This window comes from Liolophura sinensis, chromosome 6 (assembly GCF_032854445.1).
Source record: "Liolophura sinensis isolate JHLJ2023 chromosome 6, CUHK_Ljap_v2, whole genome shotgun sequence".
NCBI classification, from domain to species: domain Eukaryota; kingdom Metazoa; phylum Mollusca; class Polyplacophora; order Chitonida; family Chitonidae; genus Liolophura; species Liolophura sinensis.
The window spans coordinates 26,412,677-26,439,851 of NC_088300.1; the positions used below are offsets into that span (position 1 = coordinate 26,412,677).

A 27,175-nucleotide genomic window follows, 5' to 3' on the forward strand; every position below is an offset into this window, starting at 1 on the left:
TTTTTCTACCTGCCTTTTTCACAATATTAAGTTTCACTGCAGGTAAAGTACAGCTATAGGTATAACAGTCAATGTATTGTGGCATAGCTTCGCACTTTTACATTTCTAGCATTAGGTGGACTATTGAACCGGTGCGTTTATGCATGTATACGTATGTGTAAGACCATTAACGTTAAAATCCAAGACAAAAAAGAAAACAATACGTTATAAATGACTACAGCATATATGTCAAAACCAGAGCAGTGACAAATGTGGGATAATTGGAAGATGGACACGCTTACTACGAAATCCGGCCTCCTGTGAATTTATCACAGTTAGGGTTTTATTCCAACTGCCTCATTGTTCACATATATACTTAAACAGTAGCACGTACACGTCCCCATCGCCATAGCAGCGTTGTTTAAGGAGAATTAGGTAAAAGTCAGGTAATACACAATCCCATTAAAACAATGCAAGGCGAATGCTTAGTCCACCACCAGACTCCTTCTTTGTACAAGAACACTAAATGAAAAACTGCAACTAAAACCAGTTTGCTTGGGCTATAAACGGAAAGACTCTTGAAAAACTATGTAAAAACCTGCCTTTCCTTTTGTTTTTTAGGTTCTTGGGCCGAATTAAATGTCAGTAAGAGCTTAAATTTTACTGTGGGTCGTCGTGGTCGCATTGGTATGATGGGTGCCAATGATGTAAAGCCGAGTTTTTCTGCTTTGGCCTCCACATCAATGGCATTAAAAGTGTTCCCTAAAGCCTAACTTAGAATTCATCTGGCTGCGTTTTAGTCAGTTCATTCAGAACACCCACATTTAACTATAATTTTACATATAGTTTCATTGGTGTTTTTTTGACTGCCGCTAACTTCATTTCCCTATATTTTTCTGTCCACAATACATTTAAATTCTGATTTAATGCTTTCAAGCTTTTTCATAATACCATAATGTATATACAACAAAAAACACAACCAATTAAATAAGACAAAGTGCCATTAACGTATACATCAACGCCAACCTGTTTACTGTTCTCAGAAGTCGTCTTCTTTTCCGCGAATCTACGGCTTCCCCGCGTTCTCGGGATGTTTTTAATGAGATAATCTACAAGGACTATTCCACCCGGTCTTTGTCTTTCATTTTGAATTCCTATTGTACATTTTACAGTGATTGAATCAATTCTGTATCATTTGTGTTACTGTGTGACATTGTTATTGTTCATGCTAGTGGACTTCGGACTGTTGGTCTACAAAACGTGCACGAGCCCAGGTTTCGATCTCAGGCTTGGCTGAAAATTGTCACACCTTTATTAGTGGGGTGTGGTTCACGGATTATAGAAGGCAACACAGCCTTGACATTTTGCATTTATGAATGTATTGTAACCCATGCATCTGAAAATCCAAAAGTGAGCCTGACATTACCTTAGGCTTTTATTTTATTTATTTATTTGATTGGTGTTTTGCACCGTATTCAAGAATATTTCACTTATACGACGGCGGCCAGCATTATGGTGAGAGGAGACCGGGCAGAGCCCAGGCGAAACCCACGACCATCCGCAGGTTGGTGACAGACCTTCCCACGTACAGCCGTGGAGGAAGCCAGCATGAGTTGGACTTGAACTCACAGCGACCACAATACGCGGCGCTAACGTGCTAACCGACTGACCCTCCCCCCCTTAGGCTTTTAGTTTCCTTTTACCTTTAGGTGTGTTTATAGCAGACACATATTCATTTGAAGTACTCGCGTACCAATATACTATGACCTAGAATTCTAGCTTGTTTTTGTGAAAGAAAGTGAGGTTTTAGGTTAAGCTACAGCATTCAGGGAAAAAGATTTTAGATAGAAAATCAGAACTTGTATTTGAATCAGTGAATCATATTCGGCTTGATCCATTCAAAGGGGCTGGCCACTTCAAGACCTCGGCGAAGGCGTAAGTTCTTTAACCCAATAAGCCGTTTTATATAGTGAACGACCGAACACACCCAAATGCATTAATGCTTGAGGCGTATGCTGATAGCTCAATGTAAAACACAGTACACCGTGTACTGATTCAAACGCGCTGTCCGTTTACATTTACCTATTGAAAAGAGGGCTATTCAGGATCTGTAAGTATATGTAGTCCTCGCAAACAAACTAAAGCGCCTACGCAGCAGGGAAAATTTTATCTGCCTAAACTTGGCATCAAATCTCTCCTTTTTCTTGGAATTTCCTGACTTCATTTGTGTTCATTAAATATACCATTGTAGTAACGTAGCTTGTTTTATGTCGTTCACTCCTATGTAACTGATTCTACCTGTACTACTATTTTATCCGTCTGTCTGTCAAAAACCTGCGGATGGACGTGGGCTTCCCCTAGGCTCTGAACGGTTTCCTCCCACCATAATGCTGGCCACCGTCGTATAAGTGAAATATTCGAGTGTACGGCGTAAAACAGCAAACAAATAAATAACTAAATCTTAGATATATCCAATGAAATATGGCTGTTAAAAAGAAATTCACTATACCAGTTAAGTAGTATAGGCAAACCTAAGAGTTCTGGTCATGGCCTGATCATGACGAGTGAGGTCCAGTGTTCAAATCTAACTCATGCACCCGGGTTAGTCTATAATGTTACACCAATTAAATACATATACACTTCAAAAGCAAACTTGTCATATTTACCTGTTTCTGTAACTTGTACACATACATGTACTTAAATATAGCCATTACCTTGTCAGCGACATTTATATAATTAAGGCTCAACATACATAAACACGTGATGGAAAAGGCGCCATACATTGGCTAATATCATCTGTATCCCAGTTCAAACATCCGTGGTGATTTTACAAGCTGTGATTCTCATTATAATTTAAAGGGTTTTTTGACATCACAAAATGAGAAAATATTACACGATTATGGCCTTCGCGTGATTCCAGCGGTGTTGTCACAACATGCCCCAAGTATAAGCATTAAACGCCTATTGTGAACATACATGTATATGCCTAGCCCTCCGCAAAGGAACTAGACAGATACATAGAGACGAACTGGAAATATTGTGTGGAACATTCGTTGTGTATGATTTTGCCACAAGTGAAAGAAAAACTCAATGAAAAGAAATCACCTGTAAAAAGACTGTGATTTTGCAAGGTGCGCATAGCTTAAGGTAATAATTTTGTTCATTTCATTGGTGGTTTACACCGCGATATGGTAGCAGGAAACCGGGCAGAGTCCGGGGGAAACCCACGACCATCCGCAGGTTGGATCCTTTATGTTAAGATGATCTCTTTTATTATTATTATTAAAGATTATTTAAGGATTGACTATAATATTTTTAGGTTTATTGGGGTATAAACGAAAAAGCCGCTGAACAAGCTGTATGAATCCGCGTAGAAAACATTTCTCATAGTGTGGAATGAAAGTAAAACATCAGATAACATTCTTTTATTCCTAAAATTCAATTATAAGTATTGACTGTAATATTTTTAGGTTTATTGGAGTATAATTTAATTTTCCCGAATTTACGCTTGTAAAGCGCATTGCGATTGGTTAAATTTTTGCCTTTATTCTCCAATAAATCGAAAAAAATGAACACACGGCCACTTTTTCTAAGAATGGAACTGAAACAGACTGATGGCGCGTCATGTAAAATGACAAACAGAACACTATAAACATATCTGCTTTCTTATGTATTATATTCACATTTGTAAACAGGAGCATTAGTACAAATTCTACGGATAATCTAGGATGAATTAAGGTTGTTTAAACGGCAGTGTATACCTCAATATAAACTTGATCACAAATAGGCAGATACGTATGCATCGCCAGGTGTGAGTGCTCACCAAAATAAGCCAGTTTGATCAAAATCACTTACCAACTGATGTTTAAAAATACACTGTTGTTTTTGGATAAGCAGTATGTTTGAAATACTGAGGTATTATCCATATGCTACAACTACACGTGTTTTGAAATTGGCTTGACGAAGTCACCTTCCGTATATCTTTGGTGTGCAACAACAATAACAGAAGTCCGTTATGAACAGCTTAAATACCTTGTCGCCTGAAAAATGCGCCTCATGAAATAAATTCAACTCCCTCTGCATCGCCCAACTTCAAATTCTTCAAATGTTTTTAGAAAAATGTTTTCTCAATTCTTTTTGAAACGACCCACAGATGTAAACTTTGCCTTTTCATTTGGCTCGCTCTGCACGTGACGTTGCTTAGTAACGGTAAAACGTTGATCACCAATTTCATTGGTCATTCATAAAATCTGGATTCTGGAGCTTGTGGCGTTCCCTTCTTCAAAACAACAGACTAACATTTCTCACAGTTTGGAATGAAAGTAAAACATTACATAACATCCTTTTATTCTTTAAATTAAATTGACTGTAATATTTTTTGGTTTAGTGTGGTATAAACCAAAAAACCGTTGTGCAAACTTTTTTACGAACCACTACGCAGATTCCTTAGTTTGCACAGCGGTTGTTTCGTTTATACCCCAATAAATCTAATAAATATCGCCGTCAATCCTTAAAACTGTCCATTTATAAATGACTCCTGCTCTGCACATCTCCCGTTTTATAACAACGAACAGTAGAATGCGTAATCTTTTACTAGATTAACGTATGTACATGAATTTCACACGTTAGCACTTTTAACTATTTCATTATAGAACGAACATCAAAATGTGTATTCTTTACTGGTATAGAATGACTTTCACGTGGTGGCAGTTTTAACAATAAACAGGGCGAATTTACGTGTTTGTATTTCTGTCAATCCAAGGCCAACAATATATCGCTGTGTGCAGATCTAGCTACAGGTTTTGGCTCCTGTTCATTTTCAGTCCTGTCACACTCTTAAGAGTCTGAATACAAGTCCTGTTTTCGGTATTATGTCGTATTTCCACTGTTGGCAGGGTTAAACTGACACAGGCATGTATAGTGATCTATGTGCGCAAGTTTAAGTTGAATGCGCTGCCGAAAATTTGGTATTTTAAGAATAACTCACTTTTGCGATGACTGTCAGGTTTAGAGACGGAGGAAACAGACACAGCCCAGAGGGGAAACCACCGCGCCTCCCACAGCATGATAAACCCGCTGACAAAGGCCGCATTCCAGCTGGAGGACACTGGTTTTGATTTGTGTGGTCGTATAAAGAGCTTGTGTACTCTATAGAAAACTCAGCGAGGAAGTCTTACAACAGGTATTTATTTGATTCTAAATTGTACCGTACATTTCAGGAACTTTAAAAGTGGAGAAACAAAACATGGTGTAAACTTCAGATGAAAAAATGCAAAAGTTATTTGTAAATATGGTCTTCAATATTTTTAAGTCTGGAAATCAGTTTGGTATGGTGAGTATTTAGAAGCACATCTAGGTATCGTTTACAAAATAATGGTAATGTTTATTTTTTAATATTTTCCTAAATGTTATCATATTTCAGATTTAAGGCCTGTGTTTAGATATACAGGGCAAATTTACATACAAATAAATCTATCAGGCATGCATCACATCCTCATTTGGAACATTATTATGAAAAAACGATATAAACCAAGAAATGATTTAAAATACCAACATACGAAATTATTTTCAAATGTCTTTTTCACTTTCAATATTTACTCATAACTTTTCACCTTTTTATTTGAAACTTTGCATCATTTTTTTGCTTCCTTCTCTAATACATCGTTTCTTGCCGCTGATTTTTACAAATTCCGAGAACGTTTCCCTTGGTTGAAGGGCGAATTGCATGAAAACGGCAAGAAACGAGTTAAAATCAAAACAGTTAGTTTTGATTTTAAGTCAAAAAAATTGGAAGTGTGAATTATACGTATAACGCTGGAAGCAGAAATTTTATACATGAAACAAAGGTTATGCTTAAGACAAAAATGTCACAATATATGACTTCAGAAACGAAAAAAGTACTCCTTAAACAGAAGTTATAAACGTTGACTCCGATTTGTAGGATTGGCCTCAGAGATTTTTTTTCTCATTAAAAAAAACCCCGCAAGCTAATCTTGTCTGCTGTTTGGACCATTGGTACTCCAGCAGGCTTTTACAAATATCACTGTTTACAAGTATTTACAACTATCACCGAGCAAATTCCACACAATATACATGCAGGGAAACCATTGTGAGTGCTGTCATCCGTATTTATACTGTAAAATGATTCCTTCCTTTATAACTCTCAATCACTTGACATCGGGCCAAAAGTTGAAAAAAAGAAACCTGACGTAGGAACCCGTAAGTGAATTTAAGACTAATGGAAATTTAAAAGGCTATTTGATGACGGAATGAGCCTTCATTCCATGAATGTGTCACAGCATAAGCTTAACGTCCACCCAATACTTATGTACAACGATGATCGTTTATTCCTCCTCTGCCTCTTTAGCATAAGTTTGAGTGTTAACTCTGCATTCATGGGATTAATACGGTGGCGGTGGACGGTATACGACATTTTCCTTTTTTCTTAACCTTTGTAACTTTTTCCACGGTTTTCACCTAGGTGGAAAAGGTTTTCACCCAGGTGGAAACTCACGTGATGCAAGAAGCCTCGTTGTCGTTTCCGTGGGCAGAATGATGATGAAATACAACATGTAAGAACTTCAGCATGACAGAGAAAGGCGTGGAAGAGACAAGTCACATGGAATTCCACACGACCTCCCTATAGAGTGTCCCCAAAATTTTATCTGTGGTCAAAATGATTTCATCTTCCATTAATAACCCGTCCTAAAGTTCGGCTGCCCACGGAAAACTTTTTCACACACGTGAAAACCTTTTCCACCCAGGTGAAAACCTTTTCATCTGGGTGAAGACGTTTTCACCCAGGTGGAAACCTATTCACCTGGGTGAAAACAAGTGGAAACCTAAGAAGAAGGGAAAATGTCGTGGAAACCTAAGAAGAAGGGAAAATGTCGTACACGGGCCACCATAGATTAACTACAAGAAGAGTGTTCTGACTTCAATTCGACTTAAATTTCAAGGTAATGCGTAGCGTAAGGCATAATAGCGTTGAAATTGTTATGATTTTGTCGTAGCGCTTGCTAAGTGAGTCAAATTTCAACCCCTCGGGCCAACGCACAAATAGGTGTTAAAATCTTATCTGAAATTTTTATTTCAGTCAAAACTGGTATAATCTACGACTTGAGTCAAATGTCTATATCGTAAAACTGAACTAGTTTTTGCTTCCTCCGTTAACACGGCGATGTACGGTGAAATTCTATGTGAACGTCTTGATTCACCAAGGGCTACTATTTATTTATTTATTTATTTATTTATTTATTTATTTATTTATTTATTTGATTTGATTTGTTGTTTTACGTGGTGTTTGAGAATACCAAAGGTTAACTTCAGATACTTAAAGAAATCGACTTGGATATGTTTAAGGACATAACACTTGATCATTGCATGGTTAAGGACGTACACAAGAATGTTTCACTTCTCAGTTTTGTGGGTGGTGAAAGACAAACTGCACGGGAAGGGTTAACCACGATCTTTGGCAAATTGCTGACGAGCTTTCCAGCATGTAACTTATACTGACACGTGCGACCTATTGGTGGTAGACAAATGATCTTTATCAAACGTTAGACTGCGCATGCGGTCGCCGTCGGCCGCGTTTATGTCAGTACAAAGACCCCATTATAACAATGACAACACTGGACTCAACTTTAGCAGTTAGAACTAAAGAGAAAACACATGGTTTAATCTTGTTGAAAATAAACATCATATCTTTGAAGTTGTTTAACGTCAAGCAGTTGTGTTTAGCACTTGTTTTATTTATCTATTTCCGTACATGGGAAGGTCTGTCAGCAACGGTCAGTGGAAGGCCGTGGCTTTCCACCGGGCTCTGCTCGGTTTCCTGCCACCGTAATGCTGGCCGCCGTCGTAGGTTGATACAAACACACGACCATCCACAGGTTGCTGGAGACTTTCCCACGTACGGCCGGAGAGGAAGCCATGTGAGCCGGATTTGAACTCACAGGGACCACGTCGATGGGAGACTCATGGATCATTGCGTCGCGCTGGCGTGCTAACCACCTCGGCCACGGAGGCCCCTCGTTGGTTTTATAGTGAGAAGCTAAACTGTGTTATATTTATCTACATATGTACAATAACATAAATTACTATAAAACTACGTTTCAGTCTACATCGTCATAAAATTGCTATAGGTGACTACATAGGCTGTTGACTGTTTAGTATACAACGGTGGTCATTGGTTATATTATGTGTAAATCAAGTACCCACACATCCTCCTTTATTACAAGCTAATTTAATCCTGCATATCACAGCGTATTAATGTTCATGTTTGCCAACTAAACGGAACTGAAGAAAGAAGCGTGTCAGTGGTGTATAATACTGAAAGCATTGGCATCAATCATCGCACAAGAGGAAGCCCCATTAAGCTGCCATATGTATAGATTGAATGACATGGAGGGTTCACTGAGTTAGAAAATGTTCCGGGCATAAATACTCTGACAGCGCTGCTATACGTTATCTCAACTTTGAACTGAGTTGAGCGCTTTAGTTAACAAACGCCCACGGATTGCGCTGTCAGCACATGCGTTACTGAAACGGAGTCAAAGGTTATTTGAAAAGCAAGAAAGCTCTCATGACACATTCCTCCCACCAGACTTAATTCCGCTGTTGTATGGTACGCTATACGGTATCTCGCCAGACAAGTTTGCATTCGTTATCCTGTATAATAATTTCACGTTTCACTTTGTTCATTTCACGACTGTTATAATATTGTGATTAAAATCAGTGTTTTGAGACTAGTCTGATTTTGAGCCTCAGTCTTTTACTGCGTTGCTTCTGTCTATGGGCGTGTCACCAGAAGTATTCACTTCCTCCACCGCTGTGATTATGTGTTTTGTCGGGGTTGATTTGCATGTCTGTCAGGAACTTTTTTGAAAACAATTATGCGTTTTGATAGCAAGCACTAATCCATTACATGTTAATACTGATTTTGAATCAGTATTAACCTGATTTTGATCCTTAGCTTTGTGGTGTGTTGGCTTTGTCTAGGCATGAATTGGACTTGAACTCACAGAGATCGCATTGGTGAGAGACTCTTGTCATTGTGCTGCTTTTGAACGCTAACTTCTTGGCCACACAGCCTCCTCAGTATACTTGGCCTGTGAGCTTATATGCAAAGAACAAAGCCTGGGAAGTACCGAGATTGCCGATTTTCAAGTTTTCATCATGACCTGAGTAATCACGTCATATGGCTCCATCAGTAAGGGGGCCTCCGTGGCCGAGGGTGTTAGCACACCAGCACGGTGCAATGACCCAGTAGCCTCCCACCAATACGGTCGCTGTGAGTTCACGTGTAGCTCATGGTGGCTTCCTCTGCAACCGTAAGTGGGAAGATCTTCCAGCAACCTGCGGACGGTAGTGGACTTTCCCCGCGTTCTGCCCGGTTTCCTCCCACCATAATACTGGCCGCCGTCGTATAAGTGAAATATTCTTGGATACGACGTAATACATCAATGAAATAAACAAATAAATCGATTAGCAAGTTTATGGAATTCTTCATTAATGGTGTTTAACACCCGGAGTCAGCCCTTCACGTCAACAAGGTGCCGTTTCCCAAGTAATGGCGATACAGCTGTAGTACAGCTGAATTTACTATTGTTCTCTTGGGATGAATGAATTATACGTTACCACTTCGCCCACAAAATGTCACCGTAAGTGTAGGAATGAACAACACACTACACAACTTAAGGCGGAAATATTTTCCGCAGGAAAAGTTCCCAGTTGGAAAATTACATATCAGCGAACAAAACGAGAAACTGTGAGTTTCAACATTTTACTTCAGTATAATGTGTCAGTAAACCTGTACCAGAGCATGGGCTGAGAAGCAAAGTAGTTACTAGTACCCGTGGGCGGATAGGTGCAGGTTAAAATTGTAGTCCGAGTTGCCTACGCTAAAGTGCTCTGTTTGTATTACTTGTCCGTTCCTCTTGATGTACACGTCGTAATCTCCGGCGAAAGCCCGCACAGAGTAAGTACTTCCTCGGGTCAGTTGGTGCTTGTCGTACGTCTTCCAGTCCTGACTCATGAGTTTTAGGAACCTCTCTCCGGCAGCGTTAATCTGCACAAAAGGCAATAATCAATATATGGCATGTCTTTGTTGACTTTGTTTTGTGTATGATCCATGCAGCACACATTCATCACACGATCTATACCGCATACATTCATCACACGATCCATACAGCACACATTCATCACACTATCCATGCAGCATACATTCATCACAAGATCCATGCAGCACACATACATCACATGATCCATGCAGCACACATTCATCACATGATCCATGAAGCACACATTCATCACACTATCCATGCAGTAAACATTCATCACATGATCCATGCAGCACACATTCATCACACAATCCATGCAGCACACATTCATCACAAGATCCATGCCGCATACATTCATCACATGATCCATGCAGCAAACATTCATCACATGATCCATGCAGCACACATTCATCACACAATCCATGTAGCACACATTCATCGATGCAGCACGCATTAATCACAAGATCCTTGCAGCGCACATTCATCACACGGTCGATGCAGCACACATTCAATACACGCTTCATGGAGCACACATTCATCACACAATCCATGCAGCACACATACATCACTTGATTCATGCAGCACACATTCATCCCATGATCAATGCCGCACACATTCATCACACTATCAATGCCGCACATTTTATCACATGATCCATGCCGCACACATTCATCACATGATCCATGAAGCACACATTCATCACACTATCCATGCAGCACACATTCATCACATGATCCATGAAGCACAAATTCATCACACAATCCATGCAGCACACATTCATCACGCGATCGATGCAGCACGCATTAATCACAAGATCCTTGCAGCGCACATTCATCACACGGTCGATGCAGCACGCATTCAATACACGCTTCGCGGAGCACACATTCATCACTTGATCCATGCCGCACACATACATCACTTGATCCATGCAGCACACATTCATCACATGATCCATGCAGCAAACATTCATCACACTATCAATGTCGCGCATTCATCACATTAACCATGCCGCACACATTCATCACATGATCCATGAAGCACACATTCATCACACAATCCATGCAGCACACATTATACACACGATCCATGCCGCACGCTTTATCACACTATCCATGCAGCAAACATTCATCACATGATCCATGAAGCACACATTCATCACATCATCCATGTAGCTTATATTCATCACACGATCAATGCAGCGCACATTCATCACACGTACGATCCATGCACACATTCATCACACGACCCATGCCGCACACATTCATCACACTATCCATGAAGCGCAAATTCATCACACATCCATCACAAGATCCATCACATCGATGCCAACAACATACATCTAAATCATCAATAACAATACATCGATCACCACATACCACAAAAACCACGCCATATACACCTCCCTTAATGCATCTCATACATTTCCCTGTTTATTTAATCGTACATCTGTCCAAAATCACGTACCCTAAACTCTGGCCCGGATACGAGGGACGCGGCTTCTCCTGCCCAGTGATGCTGACTCCAGAAGCCCCAGAACATGATGCCATGGACACTGGGATGTGAGAACAACATGCGGAGAACGTTCTCATAGGCGTCTGCTCTCTTATGTTCGTCAGGCTCCTTGATGTCCAACTCTGTAACCCAGATGGGCAGTCCCACCTCGGACAAGATATCCAGACGTTGCTGAAAGAAGATGTATAAATGCTTTAAACATATTCAATGAATGCAGTTAAGAATTTGAACAGCCAACGCCTTTTTATTAAATAGAAATGTGCAAATTATTTCGACGGTTATTCGTATTTGAAAATTGAGCAATTACGTGCTATAAGACGATTAAACTGATGGAATAAAAGTATAGCATGTGTCCAGCGTCAGAAATAGCCGTGGCATTACGTAATAAGTCCATGTCGCCTTGGACTCAGGTCCATCACTAAGTGAATGGCCTATGCTAAAAGATTGAGTGCCACAAATTGGACTCACCAACGGATCCACCGACAGACCGGTTGCTGCCGCTCAAAAAGTCACAAAATTTATCAAGGGGGAAAACTGTCAGACCGCCTGAAACGCCCACGCGCGCAGGTGTCCCAGTCTTCTGAATCGACCAGCAGGGCTTTTATAAGATCGTTCATGCTCCGAAATTGGACATGAACGGCATACGTGTTGTTTGGGAATCCAGTTTGGTCTATTTTAAGTGGCTTGATTTTTAAAGCTCTTGCCCTATTTCCGCCTTTCATGATATGAGAACATATCTGGTGTAAAAGTAAAGGGACGAATTTAGTACAGAATGTGTATGGACTTACCTTTACGACAAGAGGGTCAGGAATTTGCCAGAAATGACATTGTGCTCCCATGCCGGCTACGTAAGTACCAGATGATTTGTAGTCTTTTCCCTGAGCGACGTATGCCTGAATGTTATCAGTAAAAATAGGATAACTAAATCGTCAAAGCATAGTCCGATGATTTGCGAAGGTAACCACGAGGAATATATTGATGGATGGTTGACTCAATTTCAAAGTTCAAAGTTCCAGTTGTTAACAGTGCAGCGGTAACCAGTCTTTGAAGGATATCCTGATGATACGAGTAAAAACTATGGCAAAAATATATTGATGGTTGAAACGAATCGAGACAATTATGTCCCAAGTTTAAGGCGTCAACTACACCGTCATAGTCCGATGATTTGAGAAAGAAACTATTTCAGAAGTGTATTGATGAATAGGTGAAAACTTTTTGGATACATTTGTATCCCATGTTTAGCGGTAAACATGGGCTGGTATTCTTCAAATATGATTTAGATTTATATGGGTTAAGCTTAATGGAACACGGTTTGGTACAAGACGCTTTCAGTCACATGTGATAAATGTACCTGTTCCATGATTTCGTGTATAGATTGCTTTCCAAGTTTCGATTACCATACTTACATTTGAACCAGAAATAATTCCATTATTCAGTGTAGTACGTACAACAACATATTTTTTCGGCACCACAGATACATTTCGACGACTATTAATTCCACTATTCAATGTAGTGTCTATAATAAAGTTTGGTTACATTGGCTTCAGTGTAGTACATACAATTAAACTATAGTTACATTTCGACCACTATTAATACCATGATTCATTGTAGGACATACATAAAGTTTTCGTTATCATAGTTATATTTCGACCACTATTAATTCCAGGATTCAGTACAGTGTCTCCAATAAATTTGTGATTATCTTAGCTTCAGTGTAGTAGGCCTACATAAGATAACGTTTCGGTTACCATGGTTACATTTCGACCACTGTTAATTGCATCAATCATTCATTGTAGGACATGCAATATAGTTTTCATTGCCATAACTACACTTCAGTCATACTATTAATACTTCACATTTGGTACCTTTGTAAAAACTATTGCGCGCCTATAATAAAAAAAATGTTGAAAATGCCACCAAATACACATTTAGCTTGTGGCATCGTTAAAATGCGACATTGTATTTTAGAAGTAACGCACGCTTTGGGTGTCGACTACAATACCCCTACTATAAGAAGCTTGAGCTCACATTTGTAGCGTCTGATCCGGCCACCACGCCGAAGTCATTCAGGAAAAGTTTCACGTGAGGGTCGTATTGATGGACTTCTCTGAACACTTTCTTAGTGAAGTCGTGGTCTCCAGTCTTCCGGATGTACCAGTTGTTGTGGAGCATTTCGTTGTTAACGTCCCAATGCTCGACACTGATAAAAATGCAGCAGTTTTTACCTATACAGTTTTGGTATTCATTATTTTGAATTTTAACAGAAGAATATTTTTAAAAGAAAAACAATCACCATATCTTATCTTCACTGTAAAAATAAATCCGCATTAATATAAACCACAGTTCTCTTAACACCGTCATCTTATAGAACAACAAATAGTTATAATCTCTTACAAGCCACAAATTATTATTTCAACAAAAGACCGAGACTTACAGTCCCTTAAATTTGGTGACCGTTTCCTTAACGTGTTTGTCCACCAACGACTTCACTTCACCAGCAGATTTAGATTTTAGCCAAGCGGGCACCCATCGTTCATCTGCCCAAATCAAATTATGAGCTCGCACTTTGAGCCTGATAAAAAAGCACATGAAAACAAAATAAATAAACAAAAGAAACCGTTGTGCGGATGGTTTGAACTCTCAATGAAAGCCACTGGACTTTTTTTTCATCGATATCTAAGCACAAGTGACAAATGTTTTTTTTAGAAAAGACTGCGCTCTTCATCACTCTTTGAATAGCTTGAAATCATTTTAGCGTTCTTCTTCTTCTTGTGGACAGCGTTCCTCATGTTCTTAATCACCACATCCATTTTTGAAATGCGCATGTGTTAGGATCTCATAGCGATCTTCAAAGGTTTAAATCAATGAGTTATAATCTGTCCCAAGCCACCTTTGGTTTTATATTAAATTAGGTAACCTTCGATTAGCACTTACCCGTGGCTTCTGAGTTTCTTCACAGCGTTTAGAGCAGTGTCATAATTTGGATGACCCTGAAGATTTAATGAAATATTCAAAAATTTAAATAAGCAGTTCCACAACAAATTTACCCAAATTTACCAATGTTTGCCACAACTATCTTTGATGCAAACATCTTCGATTTGGAAACTCTCCCGAGAATATATGTACTCTTGTTATGACTTGCTCCGGTAAAGCTGCTTTGGTACCGTCCCAAAATGGTTCTACAAATCGAACCTTATTTGCAAGATGTAAGACTTTGTCACCCCTACCGAGGGTAAGATGACAGGCTCCTCTGCCAATCTTTCAACCATATTTTGGAGACCTTGCATATGCCGTTAAAAGTCTTTTGCTTGTGTCCTATACCATTTGTGAACCTTTGCGAGAAAGTGTTAATAAGGAAAAGGCAAATATTAGATTTACAAATCTTGGAAACCAATACTTCTAGTTCATAATTATTCTGTGATATACCTCAGTTCTTTCCATCTGATCCCACTTCATTGCATTCTCCGTGACGGCCCAGTTGAAATGGTCGTAGACGAACTGGCGATATTTTTGGTCTGACCCACCATTGTTCTTGTTCATGATGTGTGCCACAACTGCCGTTCCGAAGGGGAACAGATGCTTGTTTTGTACTACCTGAAATAAGACGATGTATCGGTGTAATCTGTCCTCAATCAAACATATTTCTGTCTCAGGTCATGTAATAAATCAAATCATATCATCATAATTTAAATATTATTTTGGCTTCCTGAGTCGGATGGTTAGAACGCTAGTTCGGACCCACTATCAGCCCCTAGATCACTGATGTCGCATGCTCGAATTCAGCACTGGTTGTTTGGGCTGTGACATTAAATCAAGGTTCTAAGGTTTTAAGGTAGTTGATGACGGTCAGCAGTCTATCCCACCCATAAACTTGACCGTCCTCGTGTAAGAGAACATTTTGAGCACAAATCAATAATCGTTCAGTCAGTATTTCAATAAACATTTCATAGAAAAGAGATTGGGAGTTTAGAAATTCAGTAAAACTCACCTCAATCGTAACGCCGTTTTTGTCAAACCCAGCGTCGTTGGATACTCTAAAAAGTGAAATTAAAAAATGAATATCTACGATCAGTGGCTGATAGTCTTGACAAACCTTGTACTTAACCTAACGATGAGAGATATTTCGGCAATAAGCCGTCAACAGCGCTCAAAGGATTGTTTAGGGTGATGATACTCATAGTCTTAATGCAACTGCAACATCATTTGTCTCATTGGATAAATAACTTCGACAAAAACACGATGCCATTTGCTTGAATTCTACTGACTGATACTGCGTATAGAATAATCTATTATTTAATATATTCAAACTAAATATTTTCGATTCTACTTTATTTCTGATTTTACATACATGACATACAAGTTTCCATAGCTGTCGTTGTGTTTAAGAGCTAGTGACAGTGGTCTTAATACAAAGGGTTATCACACTGTGTCACACAGTTAAGGTGCCAGTTCATGGCTGTTGCAAAATTGTGTGAGACAGAGCCACCTGTTTTGTGCGTGGCGTGACTTTAATGAACATGGTATGTGTGATAAGATAAAATGTTTATCATACAATACTAAGGCGTTGAAAAAGAAAACCCATGTCAATGACCGCTTTAAACATGTTTTCCATTATTCATGATATGTAAATTCATACTATCTATTTCCGCACTTTCGCTCCAGTGTTCGCTCAATACATCACTGACATGACTATACCATTAGAAATAGTAAAGGATATTTCAGTTATAGTTATATTTCTCGAATATAAATGAATAACGAACACAGTTATAGTTTGTTCACGACACATCACTATTATCGTCAAAGAACACCAATACCGCGTATATGCGTTAAGTATTAGTTTCCAATTATTTGTCTGATTACAACAAATACCAACGTAATGGTTTCCTTCAGCAGATATCCGAGTGTCAATGATAAGGTATTTCTCTCATTAGAGATATTGAGTATGAATATAATAGCTCTCTTTGATATAGAATACCCCATACATTGAATGAAAAAGCTTTGGCCTGCCATATCTTCTGAAAGCTTGGCTTTGTTGAAAGTTTTCATCCATGGATTCCTAGTTCCGACAGTATGGGGTCTGGTTTGCCCATATAAATTGACTAAATTAAGCTAAGAGTTTGCTTGATTCCATAAACTGTTCATTCATTCTTTGCTCCACAGTACGGCTTAATGACTTAGCACCTCGTTGATTCCTTCAAGAGGGCATTTATTCCCTTATTTTGACATTTACGTTCTATCTGGGTCGTTTAATGCTTGATTTGACCAGTTCTTTAAATACTTGCGCCAAGGAAGTTTTTGCCGGCGTCAATACAGAAAAAGTTATGTGTGCTTCTGGTTAAATATTGTGCCCATTTTGATCTTATATCAGGCACCCAGCCCTTTTGGAGGGTGACCGGATCCAGGAAAAGGTTCTTCAACATTTCCAAATAGGAAACAAATGCATTGTTTTCTTTTGACCTATTGTGTCCCTTTGTCCCTTGTCGGAACGCTTTACACGCTCGAAGGAGGCTGTAGTTGGTGAGTTTGTTCCCGTTCTATTTCTTTATGTTCTGGTCAAATAACTGGTTGGTTTTTACCTTGTAAACAATTATTGCCACGATTTGGTAGATATAATGCCATTCATTCTAAACAATTGCCACAAAGCTAGGATTCACTGTGTACTTGATTTTGTGGCAAATCCCCTGCATAAGTTCATATGAAGAGAAGCCTCTTACTTGATATGTACGTTATGTTTACGTAAACTGTCAATCCGAGCGTTTGCGTGTGTTTTCCAGTCTCCCGACCCCTCCCCCAAGGGTGTCATTGATGCTGCGTCTGCGATGAATTCAGCGCCGGGCTCTGGCCCTTGGAAGTACACCTTGATGTTTTTCACTCCTGCGGCGGAATGTTAGAAATGAATGAATGATGTTAACGCCACACTGGCAGTATTTCAGCCTTGTCGTTTTGTGAACTTTTAAGAACCAGGAAACAGTCATAAATGGGGAATGTAACTCTTAACTCGAGCAAGACGGAGTGTTGGGAGAGTTAGCAAGTGCTTCTAATGTCGGATATACGGTAAAAAACCTTCACCTCATCTTCACAGGCGCATTAAAATTTCCCTAGCGTAAATCGATGTCAACCGAGTGGTCCCAATAATGAACTAACCTGTTCTCGTCGAACTAAAAACGATCCATGACAACCGCACAAATTCACAAGATAAATACATATATAAGATGCAGAAAATGTTCTTTACCGTCCATCCGACATATTAGAAGCAGTTTCTCTCCATAACTCTCCCAACACTTCGTGATGCTCGATTTAAGAGTTACATTCCGCAATGAGAAACAGACACGACTTTCCACAGGTGGAGGGCAACATCCAAAACAAGTGTTTAAGCTTTAAACTTTTTGCAAGCCCACTTTAAAACAAAAATCACTTTAATTTCACAAAACTTACTAGCGAGCAGATGTGAGCCTGATTGTTCTTGTTGCTGTTGGTCATGTTGGGATGTTTTGTGTTTTCTTTTCCTCATTACCTATGCGCATGCGCCTAATCTTGTGACTGGACATCGGTAATTTTTTTCTTGTTCGAGCACACAAACAATTTTACATTCATACAATGCTTAACTTGTTAATATTAATATAAGGTACCATAAAGCTGACATTCATGAAAACAAGGTAGACAATATGAAAACATTTATTTTACAACATTTGGTGTCGTTCAGTTGTCTTTATAACTGGATAAAGCAGTGCAGTTTTTCAATTAACCGCAGGGAATCTAAAAACTTTCATATAGTTAACTCACCAGGTGGAGCCAGGTAAATACCGAAAAGCTTGATCCAGCCTGAAGACGTGCGCAGTGAATTTCGACTTGAAACAGTTGTGTAACTGCTATGGCCTTTGAAATTAAAAAAAATAACATTACATAGCATACATGTTTTGATACCGTACTAACAGCGACTTAGTAGAATGTAACACATCATTCCAAATCGAGACTGCAGAGTTGCGTCCCTTGCTGATGTCTGCGTAAAATCCTACAAATTAAAATAAGGTAGTATTTACATGATGATCTAAATTATCCAGAAGCGATAAGCAATAACAGGCAACATTGAATTATAGAAATGAAATTTGATCCCCATTTGTGTGAAATGATGGAGTTTTTGTCACATTGTTATAAATTACATTTGGTCTTTTATTAGAACTCATATTTTGCGTACAACCTGTAAGATTTACCAGAGCTATATCACTCTCATCCTACTAGCCGATTTACCCCTGACCAATGAGGATGCCGGATCGCAACCAGGCCTCGCCAACGACGCTGGGGCTTTAAATCCGGATATTTTTCAGGCATGTGGGCGAGGGTTTACTCCTTTACGTCCTCCAGATAACCTTACCCCCGTCGTACAAGTGAAAGTCTGCATTATACGGTGTTATGCAATGCTTGTTTCATATGTCTAAAATCAAGTCTAGCCTTGAGTTCTTGTAATATGTATCCGTTTCCTTACCAAAATTGCGTTTCATTCCGAAAATACGTCCCTATAAGAGTAGTGTGGATCACCGAGATCCAAAGGAAAACCCGTTATCATTAAAGAAAAATGCGTGCATTGTAATTTTTGGTACTTACCGTTTGGCAAATGGTTCTCCACTTCCAAGGTCATTTTCTGACCTTTCCCATTATCTTTAGAGACTTTAGCCCAGGCTTCCACATTGTAGTGTTTCCCTGGTGAGACGTTGACAGTTTGAGAAGGACCGTCGTAAAAATGGTGCCTTTTGTAACAAAGTGTAAAAGCAAACCGTTTATGCATTTTACAACCATATGTATTAGAAATTTCGACTGGTATCAGATCATTCGCCCAAAATTACGCCCTGTAGCTTTGCAAAGGCTTAGACAGTTTGTCTTATTCGGTCTCTTGTCCAATATTTGACATGTTTCACAGTAATAAAAACTTGGGACAGTATTAAACTATTTGCCCACTAAAGGTACCTTCATCCAGTATTAGTAATTTTGTCTAATATCAGATATGTTTCCCAGTAAAAAGCCATTCGTACAGTATTAGACAATTTCTCGGCTAAATTTACTTCGTCCAATATTAGGTCTTTTGCTTAGTATTAGACATATCCCAGTAAAAACCTATTCGTACAGTATTAGACAATTTGCCAGCTAGATGTATTTTGTCCAGTATTAGGTCTTTTGCCCAGTATTACATATGTTTGCAAGTAATAAATAATTCCTCTAGTATTAAAAGATTTAAAAGTCCCTTCATCCAGCATTAGATATTTAGCCAAGTATTAGACCTTATGTATATTCTTACATTTTTGGCCCAGTATTTAATTTTCATATTCATGTTGACTGTTTACTTGATTGCCTATCAGGACCACGTCATCCCTTCTTCTCACCTGTTTGTGGCATGAATGGCGTGACTCCCGCTGTGTTTGTCTGTAGACAGGTCACAGTTTATGTTCCAGCAGTCCCAATTCGCCATACTGTCCATGCCCGGGTTTTTTAACATCTCCTGTCCGGTGACAGCTGCCACAACCAACGCGAGACAAAAGCCTAAAGGAAACATCTCGACACCCTGTAGCTCCGCAGACAAACTGAGGTGTCTCTTCCCTGTGCACTACAGATAATACTACACAGGACGACCTTGACTTGTTCCTTGTCTGATGACCAGCTGATATGACGGTGTTCTCAAAGAGCAAAAAAACTCACCATCAACTAACATACTACATAGACTATTGATAAGCTTATCAAGGAAAGCTTCCCTATAAACAGACCCAATACATAGATAAAGCCTTCATTGAACCAAATTTGCATCTCCATTGCTTCAGGCCCGCATGTTGTACATTGCGACGTAGACTTTTAAATCAGACCTTAACGTTCTATAACTCAACGGAAAAACTCAACATCGAGTTTCAAAAATCGACTTAGCATTCTGTGTCTGCAGAGTTTTAGATGTTTTCATCCATGACAGTTAACTGGGGAAGAGGTGTATGCGCAATGTGAATCTTTTCTGCTACTAGAAAAAGTACTAGAAAGTAGTAAAATATTACAATTTAATCAATTAAATCAAGCAGCTTTGATCAACAACGACACAGAAAGAAGTTTTATTTTCCATTACATACCTTTTTATCATTGTTAGATAGACCTGTGGTAGACGTGTTGGTTCTATGTGGAACTTTCCACTGTATTAAAGGCTTAGTGTCCAGATTAAGCTAATGGCCCTAAGTATAAAGACTATAACCTCTTTAACAGTATGTTACCAAGAGGGCTTCTTATGACTTCAAATCCACCAAAACAGTAATTTACTGCGCGAGACGATCTCCAGCCGAGACTTCAGGTAAACCTCGGCTGTTGACGTGATAGACGGCCAACCCAAGTCGAGCTGGCCTGTATAACATGGGTTTTCGTATCAAAACGATGTCATTTTCGAGATGGATTCTATCTACACAGAAGGAAATATACTGCCGTATCAGTTTGAACCCATAGTTTAAGTACCGATTTATGACACTGACATTTCTGGTCAGACTTCAGATTCTCAGTTTTCAGAGGCTGAAACTGAACTTTGTCCAGGCAATTCCAACCGCACCGGCAAACTTCATCCTGTGCTACACTGTTGGTCTACATTTCGTGTGTATTAAAACCATGGGGGAGGGGTTGGCTGGTGACGGGGGGAGGGGTGAATTATCACTATTAATTGCGCACCTACTCTGAGCAGTATTCAAAGAGGTGTCACTTATTTTTGCAACTTTCATGGGTAATTTTAATTAACAAATAATTCATTAATTCGTGAGTAACGCAGTAAGGTAGCATGGTAACGCAGTAAGGTAGCATGATCAGTCTTGGATTGTTTTCGGTTTTATCGTTCTCTGTAGCCTGTCAGAAACCGCTAGCATTGCCGTAGTTGTCAAACGGCCGTTGCGCTGTTGTGGATGCTTCACAATTTGTTAGAAGTTCCCTCATTGGTCCAGAGGAGAGGCACAACCAATGAGACAGCGAGTATCAGAGCGACATTAATTGGAAGCCATCAGGTGGTTGTGTCTACTTTTCTTTCGCTTTACCGGCATACGGAAGATGGATCAAACTAATGACGAATGAACTCCCACTTTGTGTTACACCCACTAAACCCTATCACCAGAGTTTATATACATATATTTTAAGCCTATTTTTCCTCCCTGCTGTTAAAATTTAGCTGCACGCTAGGATTTGGATTAAGATAGAATAAAACCCTTCCGTCTTGTGTTGTGAATCCAGGCTTTCCTGAGGGCTAAATTGTTTGGAAATTTGAAAAAACTAACTTCAGGGTTCTTCGACGACCTGTTTTTACAACGGTATGTAGAACAGCAAACCATTTCGTGGAGAAATTCCTTATACTTGTTGTCACTTGTGTGGCTTTTTTAACTCTAAACTGAATGGTGAAGCCCTGACATCTCTTCAAGGTTGAACTTGTATGACTTCATTTGGCGGAGACTACCGAGTGTTGGTGGAAAAAAAGCATAAACCCAGCCTCATTATCTATTGATTTTACGGTCATATTACTCAGATAACTGTACTTTTTTCCAATAATTTTTTACACTCAATTTAACAATATACACAGGGATAGCTAATTCTGAATAAATAACCAATCTGGACATTAATCCTTTAATCAAGTTATGCAGCTTAAAAATATAGAGAGATATTATAGCACGAGCAGCATAGTTCACTGCTGAACATGTCTGTACAATATATATACCAGTGCTACGTACGTATGCATGTATGTGCGTATGTATGTATGCGTATGTACTTCACAATTTTTAGACATATGCCGCAAAAGTCCTGCCGCCGCTGAAGTACCATGCCAACGACAACAGACATGACACCCACTCAATCACACATTCACTGACATCGGAACAACAGGTTTGTTTCTTTGCTCTAACCTCTCAGTGCCGACCACCAAGCGAGGGGTAGCAACAAGTAACATTTTAAAAGGTGGGTTATTCCCAGGTCCCCAGTGTTTACTGGTGGTAAACACAACATTGTTGTTCTGATAGCAAACAATGCATGATCAGGTGTGATAACGCAGTATTTCCTGCCAATAGGCGTGGTTACACGTTTCCCGCCAATAGATGAAATCACGCAAAAGTTCACACCAATATGCGAAATCGCACAACATTTTCCGCCAAAAAGCGTGATCCCACAACGCTTCCCAGGTGAATAATACGGCTCAAAGCTGTGTAAAATCACATCATGCTCTAGTGTTGCGCTGCGGTGCTTGTGAACAACTATACAGGAATAATGACATATTGCAGAAAACAATAAAAAGGTACGCCGCTTGGACCGACATTTTTTATGTTTCCCACTCAATCAATGGTGACGACTGTATTTCATGGTCATCTGCGGCATGTCGTTGTTGCTGTCTTCTCACTCATAATTCCTTATACGCCCATGTTCTCGCCTGGACATATAGACCTCCAACATTCAGACCGACATACAGTCTGACATATAGTCCGACATATAGGCATGCATGAAATATTGCTAACAACCGTTTGATTTCGTTCGTTGTGTCGGGACGTTACTATTTATTTTTGGATGGCGGTTTTACGCCTTACTCTAGAATATTTCACTTATGCGATGGCGATCAGCATTATGGTGGAAGGAAAATGGGCAGAATCCCGGGGAATCCCACGACCATCCGCATCACGTTGCTCCACAGACATAATGAAACCAGTGGTCGGCTTGTTGTTCACACCAGATCAGAAAAATAATCGAGGTATGTTTTGCCGAGGGGACGTGAGGCAACCAAAAAGCTATGGGAAGTTTTTGTTTGCTTTAGAATTGTGGGCAACATAGGAGTTGCTGCATACTTCAAATGAAAGGACCCCTGAAATATTGTAAGTAATTATTATTGTAAGTATTGCAGATTGTATTTGTATTTGTAGATGCCTGATTGTTCTCAAGGGACAACCACTAAATCGGTCAGTCGTACACAACTCTCTTTCTGTCATGCTGACTTCCTCTCCTGTCGAATGGAGGAAGATCTGCCAGCAGCCTGCAGATAGACGTGGGTTCCCTTGGGCTCTACCCGGTTTCCCCTGGCCATAATATTTCAAAAGTGAAATATTCTTGAGTACGGCGCAAAACACCAGGTTAATAAATGAATCCCAAACAGTCCCTAGAAAGTGTATATATAAAATGCTGATAGGCTTTGCTTTATCATGAGACAAAACAACAAACACTGAAAGTAAAATAAAAACAAACTGTATTGCACTGGTGTCATTTGTTAGGACTATTTAAGGTGTACGATAAATAACCTAGCTTATATATTAACCGTACATGAATCACACATAAATTGAACGGTACAGAAGTACACCAAACTTTAACATGTATCACAGACAAGCAAAAATATTTTCATCCTGGACAGTTAAAGATCTGGGAAAGATACGTCGGAGTAGCAATTGTTCGGCACTTATCGGTCATCCTCGCCCAGTGTTAACTGGAAATTTTGCTTGGCGTACATACAAGAGGAAAAGTTCACCCTTTCAGAATTTAAACCCGCATCAGCCAACGATGAGTCTGACATGAAATTGTTAAAAAGAGGATCCTCGTTTATAAGTGGCATGCACTCTGGGCCGCTTCCATTCACCGACATAGGGGTGTATTCACATGGATCGTGCCATTTTGTGTTGAGCTGGTAAATATTGGAACATGACCTCTTGTCTTTGTAGACGTTTGTGTTTACCGGATAGTCCATCTGATGTCCATTTTTTCGCTCGCACGTTATCACCTGTCCGTCGATGGGTCGAGAAAGCTCATTCAACAAAAACTGGATGTATTCTGTTGATTTTCTCAGGATCCCACATTTACTAAGTCGTCCTTTTCGCCAGCTGTGTGGAAGTCGCTTCCTCAACACGTCGAAGGTGGCATTTATTTGATGAACGCGAGTTCGCTCCCTTGCGTTCCTGCGCGCCATAGATTCGGGTATTGGCTGGCCATTTTTTCCGCTGAATGACAAGTGGCATTGTTCATTTGCTGACTGTAAAAGTTGGTCAATCTGGTCTTGGCTTACCATGAACATATTCTCCATTGTTGATTGTAATGATAAGTAAATACTAAAGCTTTAACAAGTGGCCTGAAGATACTGATCATTGAATTGAATCTAACGTGATCGGGGTGTTGGCAGCCGGATGGAAATGTACCTACGTTTTGTATACAATCGCCCTTTTAAAGAAAAACCAAGGTGTTTTGAACTCAACGTCCCACTTTGTCGGTGCGATTATGGATATGTGTTTGGTTGTTATCGATAATTACCTGTGGTCTGTTACCTCGTGAAGCCTGTCTATAATGATCGATGCGCTAGTCGATGTGATCTGAATGTTTACAATAACGCAGACGTAAGATAAACCCGAATTGGAATGAGAACGATCCCTTTGTCTTTGATCTCTACCGCTCTCGCTATTCTAACTGCACAGGTGTGAATAGGTTAGCGGCGGTATGAACCCACAAATTACAGGTAAACTGACCGATTAGTCAGACTGTGTGAGCATATTAACAAGTGATAATTACTCTTACCTGGCGGTGTTAAAGTCTAACTGTAAAGCGTCCCGACGATTAACCTACCGTGTCTTCGACCAGCCATTTCGTGAGAAACAGTCTATTTAAACAAACTGGTCAACTTTATTCCAACGGCACGGATAAAACCCTCAAAACAAATTCTGTATATGGTATTTGTCACTTAAAATATTCTTATTCTCTTATTTACCGTGGTCTGAAATAGGAAATCAATACAGTAATCAATATATGCTCAACTAATTAAAATATCTATCGATTACAACCTTAGTTTTAAAGCTTATGTGTTTTCATACTTATCTTGGAATATATGGGAAATATGGAACAGGTATACTGGTATTTTAAAATTGTCTTAAGCGCAATTGTTATTATTACTGAGCATCATTGGCGACTTTCCTCCAAGTTAAATTCACCATTGTTCTCTTGCCATGAATGAGTGACGTGTTATACGGGTTTGACCACAAAACGTCATAGAAAAGGCAGTAATGAATGAAAAAAAGCTACACACACGAGACCCGAACTAAATACAGGGATATAGGATGACTCAGCATTTCAACAATAAAAGTAGGTACCCGTGTACTGAAAGAATTTGGATTTAATATTTTATTTCAAACTAAACCTGAAATGGTAACAAAGTATTTAAGCATTTCAAATTTCGTCTGTTTGATGAATGCCGCGTGGTGAATGTGTTTCTATTCATTCGATGCGATAACTGACATTATCACAATCATTTACCAGAGTAATGTTAATTACGCTGTGCCATCTGCCCAACTGTTGTGATTATGAGTGGTTTGAAACAACAGTTGTTATCAATGGAATCCTGAGTGTAATATATCGAATCATATGATACAATGATAATAGAATATGAAGAGAATTTTCTTAGGAAGGTCTGAATTTATTTTACCTATATCCATATTCGAAATTATATATATCGTAGCAAAACATGAAAGATAAGAATAATTTTGCTTCTTTGTTCTTGTAAACTGATTGAAGTAATGTTTATTTGTAAAGGAAAGAAATATGACTCCAATCCTGCAGGTAATTTTGAGTTTTTTGAAAGAAAGCAACACTCATATTTTGCTGGTTGTGATAAAGCAGTCTGGACATTGTAAACTCACATTGATATAGTTTGTTTGCTCCAGACTACAGCTTTGCTACTCGCTTTACACGATTCACCTCTGACCTCTGTCTACGGCGCAAAGACTTGCCAGTCAAACTTGACTTACCGTTGTTTGATATATTCCTTGGCCTGTCTTGTTCGGCCATGGTAGACAAGCCAACTGGGGTGCTAACAGTTGGTGTTTGTGACCAGACCTCACCAGTTCTCAGTTTTGCGTTAAAGCTTGAGTTTTGTTTTGTTTTGTTTATTCACACCAAATCTACCGGATCCATATGGACCCAGTAACAGGAACGATAACAGAAGTATACTTAACAGGTACGCAACAAATATATACTGTGTACGTATAGCATGCAAATGGACCAAGACTATATTCATTATATTTTTTCTAGGAACTACCTTGAAATCGCGCCTTTAACCTACGTTAATTTGCGATAATCTCCATCTTGTCTTGCCTCTGCGTGAACTCGCGAGATACCCGAAATGCCGATTCTGCTTATACAATGTTACACACTATTAAAAGTATATAGGCATAAGTGGCATGCCCGCGATATCCCGTCCAGCACTTCAATCCATTAGAATAGCAACAGCTTTATGCCCTGATGTTTAAGCTTATCAACCTCCATAAATAGATATCAAACTCCTGTTGGAGAACATTGAAATATTTTCGTGTTCAAACGCAAACACTACATTTGCGAACATTAATGCGACTCGCCATAGGTAAAATAAATTGTTCTGTCTTGTTCTTAATACAGGCACATGGTATGAAACAACTCTTCTAATATGAAAGCTTTGGGCTATTTTGCTAAGAAAAATTCAATCACGGTATTTCCGTCTGCTCTAAGTTGGGATGTTAAAGTCCTTAGAATTCATAACACAGATTTGTCATAAGCTTTATTACATTTAAAGTATAAAAGATTTAACAAATTTACGCCGGACACTTTCAATCCGATGTAACCGTAAACTCCAGTTTGGCCCAAAGACA

At 39.3% G+C, this 27,175-nt stretch overlaps 1 protein-coding gene across 1 annotated transcript; it reads right to left on the reverse strand.

Annotated features, from left to right (window-relative positions):
• Positions 1-9,749: 9,749 nt before the first annotated feature.
• On the reverse strand, positions 9,750-20,129 carry LOC135469010 (anti-sigma-I factor RsgI6-like). The gene is made up of 12 exons (XM_064747526.1): positions 19,928-20,129; positions 19,155-19,297; positions 18,336-18,428; positions 17,267-17,426; positions 15,541-15,586; positions 14,979-15,146; positions 14,487-14,542; positions 13,987-14,124; positions 13,581-13,752; positions 12,341-12,445; positions 11,505-11,723; positions 9,750-10,048 (listed from the first exon to the last, which is right to left on the reverse strand). The coding sequence occupies exons 1-12, from the start codon at positions 20,095-20,097 to the stop codon at positions 9,827-9,829; spliced, it is 1,692 nt and encodes a 563-aa protein (XP_064603596.1). The 5' UTR covers positions 20,098-20,129; the 3' UTR covers positions 9,750-9,826.
• Positions 20,130-27,175: the final 7,046 nt, after the last annotated feature.

What these genes read in the sequence shown, in the direction of transcription:
- LOC135469010 (XM_064747526.1), bottom strand. Translation starts at nt 20,097, where the DNA reads ATGTTTCCTTTAGGCTTTTGTCTCGCGTTGGTTGTGGCAGCTGTCACC. An exon ending in AAAACGGCGTTACGATTGAG is followed by an intron (nt 15,147 to 15,540) that starts GTGAGTTTTACT and finishes GTCTTATTTCAG; the next exon opens with GTAGTACAAAACAAGCATCT. An exon ending in TATCCGGGCCAGAGTTTAGG is followed by an intron (nt 10,049 to 11,504) that starts GTACGTGATTTT and finishes CCTTTTGTGCAG; the next exon opens with ATTAACGCTGCCGGAGAGAG.